The sequence below is a fragment of the Ammodytes marinus genome (genome assembly GCF_949987685.1).
Source record: "Ammodytes marinus genome assembly, chromosome: 14".
NCBI classification, from domain to species: Eukaryota; Metazoa; Chordata; class Actinopteri; order Uranoscopiformes; family Ammodytidae; genus Ammodytes; species Ammodytes marinus.
Window position 1 is genome coordinate 10,988,099 of NC_137218.1, and position 20,590 is coordinate 11,008,688.

The 20,590-nt window shown below is 39.7% G+C and overlaps 1 protein-coding gene across 6 annotated transcripts in view; it reads right to left on the reverse strand.

The window, feature by feature from the left end:
* Positions 1-16,361: 16,361 nt before the first annotated feature.
* The window catches only part of aff4 (AF4/FMR2 family, member 4), a 31,382-nt gene continuing 27,153 nt past the window's right edge, over positions 16,362-20,590 (reverse strand). For all 6 annotated transcript variants that reach the window (XM_080041119.1, XM_080041120.1, XM_080041118.1 and 3 more), the window contains one exon: positions 16,362-20,384. In XM_080041119.1, the coding sequence (XP_079897245.1) occupies positions 20,257-20,384 (128 nt within the window). In that variant the 3' untranslated portion in view covers positions 16,362-20,256. The remainder of the gene's footprint in view (positions 20,385-20,590) is intronic.

Sequence of the window (20,590 nt, forward strand, 5' to 3'; positions counted from 1 at the left end):
TTTCCAGGGTGACTTGCACCGTGGAGCCACGAGACCGGACCACCAGGCGTCTGAGAAGCAGATGGCAGAAACTAGAGAGATGGAAAATAGGCTTGGGATGATGAGAGGATGTTATAGGGAAACAGGGAAGAGAGACAGAGAGAGAGAGAGAGAGAGAGAGAGAGAGAGAGAGAGAGAGAGAGAGAGAAGCAGGAAATTAGGGGAGTATAGCGACCGATGCCATGGTAGCCAGCCAACCAAATAGCAAGCCAAAACCAATAAGCTTGTTAGCCCCGCTGGCCCCTCTAAGTCTTTTGATAAAGATGATGATCGGTTGACACCGTACCTCTGACTGAGGATCACTGTTGCGCTCAAGAAGCAAGACTTGAAACATCATTAACAACTAAAAAGTTTGGAGATATTTTAGACTGGTCGGTACGGTTATTGCCAGACTTAGTTTTGCTCTCAGCTTATTAGCCTAATGAAGTTAGACTGTTTCACAAAAAGAAAAAAGAAAGATAGCAGACTTACTTTAATTGTTTAAAAGTTATCGGCCAAAAACCACAGGTTAACTCAGAACTGAGCACCATCTTTCCATGCTAAAAGTTATTTTGCAGAGGGAAATTATCATGCCCCTGAATGAGGAGGTACAGAGTTCTTAGAGATGTCAAAATATAAATCAACAAGTCACAGACAAATGATTATACCTGCTGCAAGCATGATGCTCACATTTGATGCAAACATATTCTCCAGGGTGGCACTGTCCAAACCAGCTAAATGCACCTTGAAGAAACAATTGCAAACAGCTCTAACTGTGTTAAGAAATATTTAAGCTAAAACATACTGGACCCTTCATATGGGACAGGACATTCACAACCAAAGCAAATAGAGCAGACACTCTGAGGGCAGAGCATTGGCTCAAAGGGCAACAAATAACAAAGGTATGCACATAGATCTCAGTCAAGAGGCACCACTCTTGCTTAGCATATTTCAGGTTAAGCTACATGTGAATAGGTACATAGGGTTTAAATCGTTTCACTGACCTTTTGGCCGAGGAAGGTTTTTTTTCCTTACAAAATAATGTAGTACACGGCGCTCCATTAAATAACACTTTGTTGCCCTTAACTCCCACAAAGGCACATAGATAGACTCAAAAACAAACCACACAAAAGGTGTCTGCAAAACAGAAATATTTTTAAATCTGTAGGCATAAAATAGAGGAAGGAGGCAAATACTGGACAATTACTACGTCAGTTCTGGACTAAAGTCTCCCACGGGACCTGAAAGACATCATTCCTATTGTCCCAGATCAAACAGACACAGAGAGGAAGCTGCTTTTGAAAAGGTGGAAGTGGTCGGGTGTTGAGCCCTGGCAGAACAAGAATTGTAGTAGCGGGAAAGGGAAAGCCGTGTTGCCATGCAGTCCAAGAGGATTTGGCGTGTCTCTCTGTGTGCAGGGAAGAGACTCTTTGGCTGTGTGTTGCTGGCCAGTGCTCACACCAGTGTCTACAATCTATAGCTGACCAAGACAAGCTGACACACTCTAATACGCTCTGAATTCCTTGCCTGATCTGGCCTAAATACTTGGTTGACACTATTAACATTTTATAAATTGACATGATGATCTACTGAATAGCAATGTAACAGCTTAAAGTTTAACAATTAAGGCTTGCATAATGACACACACACAGCCACACACAAAATAATAAAAAGTCAACAAGAGAATATTAATAACGTACAGTAAAGCATTCTTTATCCTCCCTGGTCAAGTATTAACCAGGAGCTGACCATCATGCCTCGCAGCATTGGGCTTAAAAACATAGGCCTCTGCAAATGATAAACTTCTTATTACATTTGAGTGCATTCTGAGAAGACGATTACTTTTGTATTACAGATACCCCCCAGGGGCTGCAATATGATCTAGTCATGGCAAATTTAACTGGATACTATATTCTGGAATTCCTCCACACTAGAATAGAACAAGGCTTCAGGCGATGGAGATTTGTCTGTCTGTGTAGAGGTGTGTTTGGGCAACAAATGGGCCGGGCAAATTTGTCATTACTGCAGCATATCGTTTTCAGTCCTTGGTAAGTGTATTACAGTCTGAGAGAACATACTGATCTGGGTCAAAGTCAGTTATCAAATGAGAATAAAAAAGGACGATTATGCAAGTGAAGTAAATGGAACTGGATGCCAATGGGAATGCTTTCAAGAGTGCCATCTCTCACACATGCAGTAAAAAGGTCATCCAGAAAAACAAAGCGTCTTGCAAATACCATTAATTTGTGCCTGAAAAAAAAAACTGTCCCTGATGTGGGGGGGGGGGGGGGGGGGAATAACTGCTGATGACTTAGTGGATAGATGGTCAACAAGGTCTAAGACGCACCCGACATCAAGAACTGGGAATCAAATGTTTGGCTCGTTCAACAGCATCTCACAACATCTCCACACAGCAGGAGATTACCTTATTCAGGACAAATGTTTCATTCCGCCAACGAAAACGTCGGGAAAGGACGCCAGGGCGAGGGTTGTATGAAAGAAGCAAGAAAAAATAAACAACAACACAGAAAGTGAGAAAGAAGTGACAGCCCAGCAGGAAGCTGAGGACAAACACCACAAACACAATAACAAATGACCCACTTCCTGTTAAAAGCTGGGAAAGGTCTCAACGACTCGATCATTATTCGGTAAGTTGTTATCCTTTAAAAAAAACACATCTATTGTTCCTCCGTCCCCTGTGTCTCTTAGAGCTCAGCCCTCATCTCTCAACAGTCCCTAAAGACACACTGTCAGCAGTCTAAGCAGGACTAATGGTTCCAAAGTCAGTTTGGTCTTTGTATCTCTGTTTATTCTAATTCCCGTCATCTACTCAGGAAATAGTGAACTGAAAATAATGCAATAATTATGTACCAATTTGTCCCTTTTCTGCATTCATATATCATATCATAGACATTTCTGTAAAGGAAAAGACAACGTCCAGTTACTCGATGACACAAATATAATGGAATATAATGCAGTACGGCTCTCAGGTATTCCTTATTGCTTTCAAATGTATATTCTCCTGTGGGCTACTGTTCAAAACAATCACACTTGTTTTGGTATGGCTATTTAGAAATCATGTCCCACTGCTCATGCTCATTTTGAATTGGTAATGAAATGCCAAGCCAAGATTGGAAATACAAAAGTGTGCGTTTAAAGCTAGCTAGCTGCTGTTGTTGTTGTTGTTGTTGTTGTTAGGTAGCGCAAACGCCAGCAAATGGAAAGAATAATTGGAAATAGTTACAGGTAAGAAGAATATATAATTGTTGGGGGGGGGGGCATATTAAACTCTCCTAAATATTAAGGGGGACAAATCTTCTGCATCCCCTCAAAATCTACGCCTATGCGTATCGAACCTACAGCAATTGCTAACAAACCAGAAATGATGTAGATGTTGTATTGATCACTTTATACAGAGAGCACTGAGGTACTTCACCAGTTAGCTCCTGCATAGCCGTCTCTGCCCTGCCATGCCACACCAAGTTACCACCTCTTTCCTGTTATATAATGAGCTGTGGTCTCAACAGCTGACTAGACACACATTACAGACTCTGGAATTCACCCACGGTGGCCTCTGAACTGGTACTGAGTCAGCCATGACACCGACACATGACTTAATCTTTAGCTCACAAAATGAGACTTCCCAGGTAGACACTGACTTTACAGTGCATGTATTGTCTTGTAACACTCAAGCAATCATTAATAATCTTAGAGAGACCTATATCTACAATCTATCAATCCATACGAAAGCTATGCTACATACGCTAATATCAGATCAAATACTTTTAATGAGAAAGACTACATGTGGACAAATGCCATTCATAGAGAAGGTGATTTTTCATTGAGTTGGTTTCATAAAATGTCGGGCCGGCAAGAAATAAAGTCCTAGAGAATAATGAAAATCCTTATGCTAAGCGGTATACATTTGCTGCCCCCAAGTATTTTCTTTGTTACTCTAGGAATGTATTAATGCTGGTAAAATCCCAGGCAAAAGCTGCATGGACTTATTACAACTTGATGGTGTGGCATGAAGGCCTTAGGCCATATGATATGACCTGGTTCTTACTTGTGTTTGTCACAATTTGCATAAAGCCATGGATATAAATTTAAATCTAGAGTGCATGCATGGTATTTAAGAACATTTGGTCATTTTAATGTATCCACGAGAATGAATGCAGTTGGGTAAAAGTGCCCTGTAATGGGTAATGGGTAAGTAATGGTAAACAAAAGTAAACAACAATGTAAGATGTGTTCAATATTGAAGCGTTGTCAATTATCCAGTGACATATCTCAACATCCATGGGACGAATTTGTACAAAATGTAGTATAGACGTCAATGGTTCCCAGAGGATGTACCCCAACGACTAACGACTAACCCTAACCTCTAGCACCACCACTCAGGGAATAATGTTGACAATCTCTTAAAGCTGAATACATTTTCATCTAGTTCCATCATCAAGTCCAAATTGTTTAGTTCCAATCACTTTGGTAATAACCTATTTCAAGCAGACAGGGACTTAGCTATTTATTTAGTTTAATCTTTCTTCACACAATGTATGTATGTGACAAACAGAGATTTACCTTCACAGGTTGTCTGCAAGAACATTTTAAACGACTGACAATATAAATGCCATACAATAAAACCATCTACTACATAAAACGGGTACGCATGGCAACGGTATCTATCAGCAGGCCAAACACCTGACACTTTATGGCACTCTGACCCTTGGTGCCTTATCACTGCCAGTTTGGCTAGTTTGGGTGTTTGGCAAAGGCACAGGGAAAAGAATGTGCTCGATAAGCAACTAGGACAGGTCCAGCAAACATGTATTCCGTACACAGCCTTCTTTGCTTGACCAACTGAATATTTAAAATCACATTTGAAGATTCAAATGTCTTTGCTATACTTTAATGCTCTGTTTATCTAACATATCCGTAGCTCAGACCACAGGCAGAATTCAATTATCAGTTTTAGTTATTATGCAACAACACCATCACTAGCTGGACCAGTAGCAAGGCTTGTTCACACACAACACTGTGCAAGGCTTTCAGCTACACTAGTTCTAGAAATGATTACAATTTGTTCTCCAAAAGCTATTGAATACACTGGCATATAATTATCACTTATTATGTAACAGATGGTCTCAGCACTCATCTATTGCCCTATGCAGACAGCAGGTGAGTACACCTGATAAGAGGATACAGAGTGCACTTCATTGTCGGACAAACAGCTCTGCATACAAGAAGAAGACATGAATATAAACCAGTTGGGTTTCATTCAATAAAGAACAATGATGACTTGTTTAAAAGGAAAGTTAAGATTACCGATAGATAGGGTTGGCACTTGAGATCTTTTTCATTATCGATTGCAACAGATGAATGTTTGGTTACAGCTTTAGGCTAATAGTTCAGATACTATTGCACACCAGCATCGCTCGTGGGAAAACTTATCCCCATCCTTCTGCAGCCACACACACCCTAAGTCCCTACATCAACACACTATCCTATTCACTGCAAGACACTCACACTACATCATTAGAACTGTGTGTTTTCCCCCTGCTGTAATTGTTCGACCTCCTGGAGAGGCCACAGTCAAGTTACAGGACTAAATGACCTGCTGAGCTCCAAGACAACTGCATTCCTCGTCTGGTCTTGTTGCCACCCAAGATTTATCTAATACAAGGCAATTGCAGACAATGAATGGACAGTTTTCCACCATCGAAATGTAACAGAAGCTTTATATATTACAGGGACTAGCTTTGAATGGGGGAAAACCCCAGAATCTAGTCTCCAACATTAGGTACACTCCCACACTTATCAAAAATAGCATTGCATGATTTAGGCATCAAGCAAAGTTGTAGTAAACCTGTCCTAACTATCTTTCTTTTCTTCTTTTTTTCTTTTGTGACAAGCTTTTCAAACACCTACAGGTGTTCTCAGTTACTTTCACTGATTGGTGAAAACTATGGCTATTCACACTACAAGTATTTGTTCTCAATTCTGACACATTGCTCGGATCCGATTAACATTATTTTTTAAATGTGGCCAATATCATCTTCCAGTCAACTACATGGTCTGTACTGATGCAGCACATCAGTACTACATCTAAACATGGAGGAGGCCCCTGAAGTCAGCCTTTACAGGTTTATTTATTAAAAAGGTCATGTGGAGTTGAAGCCAGGGAATTTGTGAGCTGACAAAAACTAGGCTAAAGATGAAGAAAAGTGGGCCAACAAGCTGCTGGCTTACAGTAAGTGCAAGGAAAGTGGCTCACTGACAGTACGTTTGATAAGAAGCTTTATGATTTACAACCTTGAGAAGTGCTGTTGTAAAACCTGCTAACCTTGCTAGCTCTCTCAGTTTAAGCTTAAAACCCAGCCCGTGTCAGTTCATGTCCCACCTGCTTTCGGTCTGAGCATGCCGTGAATGGACCCTTTTCTCAGCAGACAGTTTGACTTGTCCAAGTGGGAAAAGCACAGGAATTAATCACATTACCGTCGGCATGTGAACAATTCCTCTGAGTTTAAACACACTTCACACCAATAGGGCATCAACGCAGGAGCACTTCTCATGACTTTGTGTTGACATGCTTATGTCTGGTTGACTTACATTATGTTGTACCTTCATCATTCAAATTGCTTTGTTTGGTGATGTCACCCGTTTGCTGGCAGCGCCTTCACCTAACTTGAACCTATACACTGCTTTAATCAACAAGAAAACAAATGAATAGATTCATTAAAATATGTGCTAAAAAATCTTAGCAGAAAGTTAGCCCTTCCTCAAGTCGCAGTATGCAGCAATGTTTTAACCAATAAGAAGAGCACATTTCCATCAAGCATGCATCCTTGTGGTCATGCAACTGGGCAAGCTGGAAAATTGCAAAACACTCCCTCTACAAGGAGCAGCCTTCACACAAATTGTACACAGTCACGTGAGAGGGGCAAAGGCTTTCTGAAGTTGTTTGTGCATGGAGCTCCTTCTGTTACATGGGAAAGTGTGTGACATCATGTCTGGTAAGGAAGGAGAAAAACGGCAGAAAACAAAGAGAAACGTAAGAGTTAAATAGGATGAGCTGGGATAAACTGGGTCACCGTCCACTATCTAATATGGCGTGAAGAAAGTGAACAGACATACCTCTAATCTCTCCCCTTTATACCTGCCAGGATGCCTTGAGGGAGCATGAAAAAGCAGTCAGGATACACGATACGGCAGGACAACAGGGAAACATTTGCACAGTGTTGCCCCAGAGATTTGAATTGCAAAACGACCTGCCAGGCAGACAGTGACACTGTGTGAGGGCCAACGGTTAATATTCACTCCCCCCCCCCCCCCCCCCCACTACACTGACTCCAACATGGCTGACACTAAAGTCAACAACAAATCGGAACCGAGACTTATTCTTAAGAAAGTTGGTTTTCAGTTTCTTTCAGATTAGTGTGTTTCGACAACAAGTCTGACAGATTCCATATATAAATAAAGGTAAAATTAAGCGAATAAAAAAGTGATACGTAAAGAAAGGGATGATGTTTTGTGGGTAACAGGTTTTCGTATAGCAGTATTGTACTTTTAAACGTTTAAAATAAAAGTAATTTATTGGCCTTGACCGTTTAGGATTAAATCTCAGTCCGTTTATTTCGCCTTCATTTTTTACACTTATGTCTCGTACTTAAATCCTCAGAAACAGAGAGAGGTTAAAGAAGGTGAAGGTGAGATTGACCGCATGCCCTGAGGGAAAGATGAGTTTCAATATTTGAGTGTTATCTTATTTACTTTAGTCTGAATAAATCACCCGAAAGAAATATTTACTTTGCATTTATTTGCCCAGTAGTTTCTTGTGAAACACTAGCGTAACACAAACAACAAGATACACTGGGTGCTTTCACAATATCACAGTGGACTTGTGGAAGATCACTTCATGTCCGACTTCTGCTCTCTATTTGTCTGAACAGGTGCCGTTGTTCATAAAGACTTTAGGTAATGAGACATAATGGATGTGTACCGTGCAGAGCGCTACAAAACATCAACTGACTGGTTCAGAGACGACCCCAGTGCACATGTCACCTCCTACCTTGTGAGGCACAATTTGATATGAAAAAAAGTCCAAAGCACACATAAAAAAGCAGATGGCTTGCTCATGTCAAATGCCTGGCCATTTCTGATTGGACAGGATTTTTAACGTGTGTGCAAAGCTGGTGAAATAAACTCACTGAAATGCTTTATTGCTTGAATTCAGTTACAACTGTTATTCCAAACAGACTTTGGCTGGGTTCACCCTTATGGATTACAAAAAAAAAAAAAACATGCTCATATACAAAAACAAACATCACCTAATGTCATCCAAAAGCTATGCAAATAAGAACTAGCTCAACACAAACCACATAATCTCAATTACACACAATGACCCCAGATCAGATGTTAAGCCTCAGTGATCATATGTTGCAACAAAGCCGTTCTTTTACCCATCATAACATCTTAATTGTGGCCCCAACAGGGAAAGTTTTAAAGAGTAAGCTGGCTCTGTTTGAGCCAAACGCATGACTAACAAGGAATGTATTTCCTCTCTCCTGCTTCTCACTCTTTCAATCTCCACATAAAGTGGCACTGGGGAATTTTCCTGTAAAATGAACCTAGGAATAAAAGTGATTTAGTGGACAGCATAAAAAAAGCAAAGCTGCAGTTTTAACTTCTAAAGTGCAAAGATCTCAGCTTTCAACATCTTCCTCAATGGCTTTTCCATGGCCACACCGATAAGTAACAACAGCCTTGCAAAAAAAAGTCTCTGGCTTTAAAGCACAACTGCTTTTGATATGTTACTAATGTGTTCTAGATGGGACACTGTGTTCACATTGAGCTAGTGTTGTCATTATTCTCGGCCATAATGAAGCAGATGATCAATGTAACCCGGCCAGCTATTTCTTCCTTTACAGGCTGGTAAGTCTCTCAAACCGAGTAATCCTGGTAAAGCGCTTTTCCTCTGAGAAGTTTGCTTTATGCCACAGAAAGCCATATAATGCAAATAATGTAACACTGAAAAAGAAAATAATTATTTTATCCTGAATACAATAGTCCTTTGTTAGCTTGCAGCATTTTTACCACGTGAACTGTGATTTCGCAGTCGTTCCAGCGTATTTGGCAGTTGAGCACATGTTGGGAGCCCTATTGACAGAACAAATGAGCTCCTAATGGGCTGATAATTACCGAGTCCCACCTACACCTCAGGCTAGAGAGACTGCAGGCTGTGGATGATCTCCCATTGTAACGATGCCTCTGCTGAGACCAAACACTGTGTTCACATTCAATTGTCCTGCATTTGAAACATATACAGTAACCTAATAGTAAGGTACTGATCATTATGCTCAGGAGTCAAGTGATTTCTAATCTCCATTGTGTTTCCCGGCACATAGTCCGCCACCGTGGTTAATTTTGGAGAGCTGATCACAATGGGTTCCTTTTACTGCTGGCAGCGCAGGTTTCCTATCTCAGAGTGGTGGTGGTGGAGGAGGGAGGGGGAAGTTGGTTGGTTGGTTGGTTGGGAATGGGGGTGTAAGGCTGTAAAATACATCACGCAGAGATTAAACTTCACCAGAAAACAATGAAACACACTCTGGACTTTGTAACCTTAGAGAAATAAATAGAGCAGGGTGGTCAGATGTGGTGCTGGCTGCTTCAGGAAGTAATGCTGTGGCGTTTAGATCATTAGTGCATCGGTATAAAAAAAAAGGTCCAACCAACGAGTCAATTATTAGAATTGTGAAAACGTAGAGGTGAAATTCCCATTGCAACTTCTCAGAAAGCAAGCTAGCTAATGTCTTCAAATGTCTTTATTTGTTCAACCAGAAGTCCAAAACCCCAGTAATGTTAACTTCACAACCAAGGGCTTTAACTGCGCGCACACACACACATAAAAGACATCAAGTCTCTACTTCCAGCCATGTCAGACAGTTGTAAATGCCTCTTTTATTAGCCAATATCACAGCATTATTACTGCATCCGTGGCTGGCTCCGGTCTCAGTGACATCCCCTCCCCAGCACCTTTTCATCAGGGGCTATGAAACCTGAGGCGGCTCTCCAGCAGACCTGTTAACACGCTGCATTATGGAGGTACAGTACAAACACACACCCTCCCACATTGTCTGTTTTTAAATCTCCGTCTAACACACACAAAGGATGGAGGGTCGCTTTGTCCTAACATTGCAACAGGGTCATAAAAAGTCTTGTTCTTCCTGTCTGTAGGCCCATACTTTATGCATGCGTGACCTGGTGTATCTCTACATCAACTTTAAAGACATATTCTGTGATTGGTGAAGGGCTGTTTTTGTATTTCAGTCAAGCAGTCTTGGATTTGAATGAGTCCTGATGAAGTTACTGCAGGCATGTTCTGTTTCCTCTCACACTTCTACAAGTGTGGCATGAAACACAGTCCTGCCAATGGTTTTTATGTTATTCAACAGGTGGCGTAATGCGCAGAAAGTAGTGAAACCCGAGTTGTACACATTTAAAAAAAAGAAGCTGCATCTAAAGTGCACAGTGTGTATGTGTGCACTAATCAATCAATCAATCAATCAATCAATCAATCAATATCCTTTATTTAACCAGGTAAAATTCATTGAGATTAAAATCTCTTTTTCAAGAATGACCTGGCCAAGATAGGTGCACACATACACACACGACATTTGACACCGACAATTCCGTTGGACCATACAATAGTGTAGGTGTGGTCCTGTCAGATAACCAAAATAGGCAGGCAGACAGACACACATAGTCCTACACACTTTCCAGTCTGCCCTCAGGGGGTCTCCCATTAGTTAGTGATAACCTCTGTCAGCCATTTGTCTCCGTCTGGTCCATCTGCTCTATAGGACCTGAAGAGGCCTCTCTATTCCCCCTGACAAAGGAAGGGGGATCTAACAATAACTCACAATTGCAGACCAGTGAGTGGGCAAACCTAGGTAAGAGCCCCCTAGTCCTCCTGCCTGCAGAAAATAGCCACAAACTAGACAAAGGGAGGGGGAAGAGAGCTGGAAATATTTAATTTTCAGTGTACTGTGTTTTGCTTTTGCACATGTCCCATAGTGCATTTTGAAATCAACCCAACTTTCGAGGACAATATCTGACTCTTTAGCTGCTATAGGCTCCACTACATTCACTGGTCAGTTGCTAATTATGTCCGTCTGCTGTTTGGTGCTGGGCAGGTAACAATCAGTGGGCATTTAGAAGACTATAGAGCTGACAGCATTGATAAGAGCGGTGACAGTGAAACCAAAAATAGTAGCTCAAGTTCTACCATCATGATTTAAGTCGTATTAATTTAACTTCCAGCCGGAATTATCAAACGCTTTTAACACCAAGGTTTTTCCCCCTATTTATGTTTCCATTGGCAACGGGCATGTAAGTAACTATTACCTTCCTTCTATTACTCATTGATCCTGAAGGGAGATTCCAGCTGGCATGTTAGGTAGGTTTCTCTCTTCCTCCTTGGGGTTCTTACTCAAAGAGGATCAAATCCTTCAACCCGATGTCCTAATAATCAGAAATGCCACACACCTTATGCTAATTTCTTCATTCTAACTACTGTTAAATTATTGTATGTATGTATTATACAAGTCGTATACTATCACCAAGATGTACCATGTAGCTTATCTCGAATATTTCCAAGATGTCATCCTGAATAGTCTGGTTTTTATCAGTGATTAGAGCCTTTGGTAATAACTGGTCTGATGGACTTTGGTCAGGGCCAAGTAGTTTCTACTCTGTAGCTCTACCTTACAAGCATAATCTCATTCTTTTGGAGCTAAAGTCTATCCTTGTTACTCCTAGGTAGTCTACATACAATCTGCCATTCTTAACACTGAATATTGAACCCTGCAGGTAACTTTATCATGGAAGCAGCCTCTCTTTACATCATGCTGAATCATTGTTACACTGTTAAATATCATTACAAATCCTCTCTTCTACTTGATTGCAGCAAGCATGAGTAAAAGAAAAACAAACAATTGAATTTCCCTTACCTTAGAATGAGTCATTCACAATAGTACTCAAGCCATTTCCTTTAAGCATTTATTTCACCTGAAACCAACGAGTGGCAGTGAAAGCCTCGCGTCATGCAGCACAAAGGAAAAGGTGGAATTACAACAAGATCACATATCCATCATGGGGATATTGTAAACAACACAGGTAAAAATAACGGAAACCAACGGGCTCTTGAGTGATTTATGACCACCACACATTCCTGCTACATCCTCTGCCATTATCTCACTCCGACACCTTCACTAGGACAAAACGACACCATTACAGAGTGGAGATCCTTTGCATTAGGTCATCTGATAAACATTTCTCTTTTTTTTGGCAGCTCTACTTCTGGAATTTCATTAGATTAGAAATCAAGTATTGAGTGTGGCGTGTGTGCAATCCTATGTCATTTGGATCACTTTCATCAACACTTCCACAAGTTCTTAGTATTTCATGTTATTTGTTTGGCTCGTGCCTATGAGGTTTCCTTACTGCTGTAGAGTCAAATTTGAACCCATCTGAACTTAGTCTAACCCTGCTCACGTAGGAAAACCAGTTATTTCATCTTTGTCTAGGTGGGATGTGTTAAAGGTCACGGAAATAATGTAAACATGAACATACCAGTGAAAAGCCCACACATTTAAACACACAGAGATTAATTTTCCACTGGGATAAAAATAACAACCTGTCACTTTAAGACAAAAGACAAGTAGTCCGGAACCAAAAACTAGTGCTGTTTTGAGTCTTGTGAGAGGAGGGAAAATTGGGTATTTTTAAAGGCAGCATAAGAAATGTTTGTCTTAAATGAATGCACTATACAAATAATTGTTTTTGTGGAAGACAGACAGAGATCCTGTTACAACACAGGGTGACTTTACGTGTATGGCCAAAGGCTGTTAATCCCTACTCCAATTGTATAGCCCTACCCTTTTATTTGCTTCCACCAATTGTTTCCGGCATCCTAATCTTCCTGCAAACACGCACACGCAAACACACACACAAACACACACACCACCTGCTTTGCATATGATACACAAACACCTGTATGCAGCAACTGTGCAAATGGACCCTATGGCTCAGTCAGTGCAAACTGGCCGAGGGTATTTAAAAATAGCAATGGTATTCCTTTAATTACCGTCATGAAAATGTCTGCTGTGCAATGTATTCTGTGTAATATCAATGCCTTAAGAGTTTTATTTAACTACTGCTTGATTGTGTATAGAACCATGAATATAAGAATAAATCTTAAAATACTTTAAAGAAGTGACATGCAGGGATTTTGTTCGGTTTCATAAATTTGGAACATGGTTGTATTTGAGATACATTGTGATGTGTTCAAGTGCTGTTAAGGCAAAAGATAACTTCATCGTTTTTAGTTCAATGTAATCTTGTCAAATGTAGTGTTAAGCGAGAAAACAAAAACAAATAGGCTACAGTTTAAGTAGGTATTACTCGACAATAATACTGTGTACCGGCCGGGGTATAATTCTGCAGAAGGTTTAAAAAGGTATCAACATTTGGATACGTCCCAACCCTAGTGCAAGTTCAACCAATCATCTGTGCATTACTATCCAAGCAGTGCACTATGCATGACACCTGCATACAGTACGTTGTCTACTGCTTTGCACTCACTTGTCTGCGAGGGTGTCTTTGCAGCCTGCGGGTCAGACTCTGTGGGCGCAGTGCAGGCCATCCAGCAGAGGTGGAAACACAGAGAGGCCAGTGTGCTGCTGCTGCTGCTGCTACCACCATCCGACCAACGCACCACATGAGTGCTTCAGTTTCAGCCGCAGCACAAAACAACAGTGTCTGGTTTCCCCCAAAACAAGCCTGCCACCGGCCACTGCGCCTTTTGTTATCACTTTAAATAAAACATAGTCCAGTCATTAGGTAGAAAGGCCCCCCTTGTGCTCAACACAGGGACTCAGGTATCAATGTTACGGCAAGGAGATGAGGTTAAGGAAGGACAGTCACTGTGTGTCGTCTGACAACAGACATTGCATAAATATGCAACACAGAATGTAGCCTAATAGCAATGGCTACTAAATGTGGTGATAACACTTTGTTTGGGTTGCTGTTTCTATTCATGCTTTCAACGTTTTCCAACAGGGCTGCAAATGACCATCAGTTTAACCATCAATTAAATGGACAATTAAAAATAGCTGAATGTATCATTAGAAAGCTTAACAGCTCAAAAGACACAAAGATACTTAAGGTGGAATTTTAGTTGATCCTTATTAATGGGTTATTTATGATCATCAATTAATCAACAATAATAGGCTATCACAAATAACTGAATATACTAAAGAGTCAAGATGAGAAAGGCAAGCTACAGTTAGTCCTAAAAGGTTTGAATAGCCTACATTTTACGAAATAAAAACAATGGCAAAAGCTACTGCATATGCTCTATCCAGAGCCTATAGGCCATATCCATTGAGTCACAACATTATTACAGAAAACACCATCTTATTGATATAAAAAAAAAGTAGGCTGCAAAATGTAGGCTACACTATATCCCAAAACAGTCAGTCACTATGCACACTAACAAGGATAAGCTATAACGCTGAAGGCTGGGCTGTTGTAGCTCATACGCACAGCGTTTGTTTTACTACAACGTATTAGGCTACATAAAAGCTATAACTATAGACAGGTTGAAAATAAAAGATTCAGATCATTTAGGCCTACATAAAACCCCTCTCATTTCATAGTTAATAGCATCCAACAGGTTGACCGTTGACAACCGAAACTGAGCGGCCAAAGCGATACCAGATGCACCTGCTTCAAACAGCCTACCTGTTGATTGCGGTCACTTGGCCGTTTTTGACTTGAAGTCCGTCTTGTTTTCTTTGATGTTTCCTCTTCTCGAGTTAACAATAAATACATGCACGCATTAACTGAGAACATTCACTTTTAATTGTAGTGGGCTGCCCGCAACCCCGCGGTAATGAGCTTTTCCCTTTTCCTCCGAGTTCAGCTTACCTTTTTCTTATTCCCTGCCCTGGGAGAGGGTAGAGGATGAAAGGTAATGGAGGACCGAGTGGACCAATCAGACGCGGCGGGAGGCGGGCACTTTGGGAAAACACGACACCCTATTGGTCAGTCCGTGGTAAAGGCTGGGAGAGTTTTTTGTCTTGTTTTGATGTTCTTCGGTTCACTGAATATGGAGCAAAGAGCTGACATTTGAGCAACTGCACTCGCTGACGCAGAAATGATAGATAGATAGATAGATAGATAGATAGATAGATAGATAGATAGATAGATAGATAGATAGATAGATAGATAGATAGATAGATAGATAGATAGATAGATAGATAGATAGATAGATAGATAGATAGATAGATAGATAGATAGATAGATAGATAGATAGATCACATTGAATAGGCCTACTCACTTTGTGAAATAAAACAATGCCAATATTTCACTTGTAATTACTCAAAACGCAAAGTGGCCAAGAATAAATCCATCACAGTACCCACAAGGGTTAATTTTCTTGGGGAAGTGCAATGTGGATTGGAAGGAGCTAATCATTTCTAAGAGGCTCTGCAATGCAAAGCTAGGTCTATATAAACTACTTTGAATACCTTCGTATTATGCACAGAAAGACCAACTAGCACCATCTATTTCTCATTGTAATAGAAAGCTAGCCTACATAATGAACTCTTTGGATGGGTCAGGATACAGTAGATGTATTGGCTACACACAATATGAACATTTATGACAATAGCATCAAACCATGCCAACTTGGGGGGAATTTATCAATAGACAAACAATTCACTCAAATGAGCAGTGACAGTGCAATCCATTTCCTAGTAGTGTTGGGATGTACAGTAAGTACATTGACTTACATACAATGTCAAGGTAGCCTACTTCTTATGTATTTGAGTATTTTCCTTTTATGCTACTTTATAATATATTTGGTGTCTACGAGGGGGATGTTGTAGCCTATATATATATTACTTTCTTGAAGTGAAATTTTTCTAATAGTTGTGGTTACTTTGTGGATAAAGTTATTATGAACAAAACCAAAATACATTGCAATAGGTTAATCTACCCAGTATATGTGAATAAAATAAATTTCACTCACCCTCAATATCTTGTACATTTGGATTATGAAGAGCAATAGGCGTTCACAGGTCATCTTTAATTTGACTGTTCAGTCAATAATAGAACATATTAAAACTAACTTAAAGTCTTAATTTGGCGGTCCGGGACTTTATGTATTCCTAATGTATATTTAGTAGGTGAATACTTCAAAACATTGTCAGATGCATGCATCGGCAGCCTCAACTAAATCTTGTGCATCAAAAATCAAATGATTGACACTCCATAAAACATATCCATATATATTTTATTCTCAATACGGCAAAATACAAAGAATATTCAGGACAGACTCTCATTAGTCACAATTAATACTCACTTCACAAGAATGCTTTTTAAATTACATAACCTAAGTTTGAAGATCAAACTCAATGGGTACCTTTAATCATATTGCATCCATCATATATAGTATCTCTATCATCAGTTCTCTTAAAACTAATCCAATTTAGACTATTGTACATAGTGTATGCTGCTGGTCTCGCTTTAGAGACGGCTTTTTAGAAAAAAAGGTGTTATACAACGTACTGTATAAACTGCTACAACTGTTTTGACCTGTAGAGGAATTCCCCTGTTTCAAAAGACAAGTTGGACCAATTGTTCAAAAGGGACAAATAGTAAATACATCTCTCTGATGAGGACGAAACAGATGTGGTTTTACATAACAGACTGTACACACCATCCATCCATCCATCCACCCATCCATCCATCCTTTCATCCATCCAACCTATGAGATCAACAATATACATTTCATGAAAAGTACACTCCTCCATATCAAATACAGAGAAGACAAAATATTCGCACTTGGATCTAGAGACATTAATGATTATGTAGCGACCATGATACTGAGAGACAGTGAAGCAGGAGACAGAGTATACAAGCAAGGTAAGAAAAAGGACTGAGAAAATCAATTTGATATACAGTGTTAAAGAGACTGGGATGTCATCCGTAACAGCTTGGAAGAGGAAGAGAACACAAAAGGCCCACAGAGAGAGGGGAGGGGGAGGGGGGGAGAAATGTGCATAAAGTATCTCACAAATGTATTTACAGCATTTTTAAATTTCAATAAAAATGTCAACCTGTAGTAGAAATTCACCCTTTAAAGAAATGTTATATTTACAATTTATACATTTGTATTTAAATAGAAACATGCAAGTGTTAACATCTTCCTACTGAATGTCAAAAAAGAAAAAGAAAACTCATCTTACCCTGGATTCGTTCAAGTTAGAATTAATATTAATTACTACTTACAATGAAATCTCATCATGAACAACCCCAATACATTTACATCTCGGTATTTCATAAAATGGTTCTCCTTAAAATGGCAAAATAGAAGAAAAAAAACATTAAGCAAAAGGGGCAGAAAATAAATAAATGTGAGTAGCAAACTGTTAAAAATTATTCTAATGCTAAATTTTGTACATTTGACTACAAGACAGTTTAGTCAAACACAAGGCGCAGACCTGTACTTACAAAGTGTACCAGTGTATGAAGACATATTGACTGGGTTGGCAAAACCCACAGAGGAATTCCTATGAGAAAAGTGGCCTCCAGCTTTTAAGTACAAAATGGCTCAAGCCATCTGTGTTTGGTAATAAAAACAGAGCTATATACATATGTATATATTATATATACTAAACCAGTACACAAAATTGCAAAAGCTAAAGGCATTGGACACTTGAGTTAAACAGGTTTTATCACTGAGGTGAAAAAGAAACAAAGAAAAGTAGTGGGGGAAAAATCCCAAGCCTAAACATTTTTTTTTATCCACTGATTTTTTTCTTATATGTAAAAATCCTGCATAGATCCAAATAATACCTCAATTGACTTAATCTTTTTCAAGTGCAAGAGGAAATAACAGTATTCCCTCCTACGATAAAGGCCAGGGAGCCAGTGATGGAAAAAGAAAAAAAAACATGGAATATGAAGAAAAAGGAAAAAAGACACAAACCTAGGCCAAATAGTCTTTTAAGATTGGTTTTGTTTAATCTGCCAATAAATTATTAATTCCATGAATACTATTTGGCCGTGGCTTTAATATTTCCAGCATGTTTATGCAGAAAGTGGGCTGGGTGAAAAAAAAAAAAAAAAAAAAAGATGGACAGTCCTTCATGTCATTGACCATTATTACCAAACACCAATATGTCAACTGAAATCTTGGATAATGTTAAAGTCTTCATTGAGACCAATTCCATTCATATTTCCATAATCACAATCAGTCATTTTAAATATCCCTCACAGGGTTTCATATCAGCTGACAAACACCGCTACTCAGCCATCTCTTTGCCCCTGCTGTGCCACATTAACAACAACTAGTGGACACATTCCATATCTACCGTCTTGTAATACACGTATGATTTAAGATTTATTTTTCAATTTTTTTTTAAATAGGAGCAATTACATATACAAATACTTTGCATCTTAAAACCCTTGCTCAACCCTGTTTTAAAAGTATGCATCTGAAACGGTATACTTCTGCCTGGACAGGAGAAGAAAAAGACTGCGTGGTATATAAATAAAATCTATATTGGCCGTTATACTTGTTTTTTTGAAATATATAATCATAGATTTAAAACTCTTTGTTCTATAAAAGCAACACTGCTTATTTGCGTCACTGATGCCTTTCTAAAGAACATCACTCCTTTCAGATGAATTTGCTCTCTTTTTTTGCCAAATTAGTGGTCACTCAGGCCATGCTTTTTCTTTTATAAACTGCAATGTACTGTGTGTAAGTTGCATTGTTATACGTGGAATTGATTTCAATACTTAAAAGACACTCCCTGCTGTTCCTTAGAAAAATACACTCTGAGCAAACAAGGGGATCAAGAAAAGAATAACACTGTCCGGAAGTGACACATCCACGAGGACATTTCTCAATGAACAATGCTGCTACAAGTGTAAACACATTTCATAGGAAGAGACTCCTGTTTCTGGAGCTTCAAAGACAGCAACATCTCTTACAGAGAACATTGACATGATCAATTTTATTAAGGCAGAGGGTCTAGAAGCCCCCGCTGGCGGCCCCTACAGGCAATGCTGCTCCTCACAACAAACCAGACAAAGTGGATTGGGCAACTTGACCCGACATTACATTTTCGAGCAGGGCTAAAATAAGTTCATGATTCTGTTAAAGTCATACACTGATCAATAAAGTGAACATTAATAAATATGAGTGTGTCAGAAGTATTAATCTGCTGTGCACAGTAGCCCTTTCCTACAGTCCTTTAATCTTGTGGGCATGCTCCAAGATTAAGCTCTAGCGCCAGGAGACTTTGAAGGAAAGATAAATTAAGACGGTGAAAAGTCTTCAACACCATCTTCACTCTATAATGGCAAACCCATACAACCCTAACCCATGTGTGAAAAGGACTTGATTCAAAATTGAAAGACTGCAATAAAAATCATAATTGTTGCTATCTTCAATTAACTGCTAAATGTTTAAAAATGATTTAAATTAGTTAAAGCAAAAAAAAAAGAAGAAAAAAGACGGGAAATAAAAAACAGACAATCTCTTCAGATATGATGGGTGGCTGTTTGTTTTCCTGTAGCTCACATACAAGGCACAAAAATGATAAAGAGAAACCTTCATTTTAAAGCACCTTTGGTGTTCATGGGAGGTACTTTGGTGAAACAAAGTCAAATAAAAAGTTAAAAGCCAAAGTAGCCTAAAAACCAAACCCCATTGTTTTAAGCGTATTCGTAACAATTCATAATTCATGCCAAATAGATAAAAACATGGCCTTCAAAAGGTTTATGCGGAGCATGGCGATAAGCTCTTTTTGTTCCTGTGCTGCAGTTTTCCGATGCTTCTCCCTGTGCGGTGCTGTCGACGGTTTAAGATGCTCTAAGTTGCTCAGTGTTTTTGGCAAGCTGGTGTAGGAAATGGACACAGTGTTGGAGATATGTCTGAGAAGTTCATCCTGTCTGTGTGTGTATGTATGTGTGTGTGTACATGGAGGACCAGAGGTGGACTGTGTGCATACAGTACATAGTTGTTTGTGTGTGTGTGTGTGTGTGTGTGTGTGTGGGTCCGTCTGGGCGGGCATGCTTGTGTGTCTTTGAGCACATGTTGCTGAACACAGGAGGCTGAGGTGTGTGGGTGTGGAAGCAGCGTGCGGGGTTGGCCAGTCCTCGCTAGGGAATGAGCTTAGCGTCCAGCCGCAGCCAGTGGAGGCCCTGCCGCGTGTAACGCACCAGTTCTGTCATGCTGCTGGTGTTGAAGATCAGAGGACCCATCACCTTATCCAACTCCAAGAAGAAGTCTGGGGAAAACAAAATGGAAAACGCACAAGTAGAGTTTGAGGATGGATTAACAAGCTTTTACTTGAGCGTAATTTTTTTCATTATCATTTAACCTGTTCGCTATTTTAGCGGTTAAGTCTATACAATGTCAGAAAATAGTGAAGAACTATTTCCCATTTCCCAGGATGATTTCTTAAAAATTGTTGCTGTGCTCACCTGACAGTCG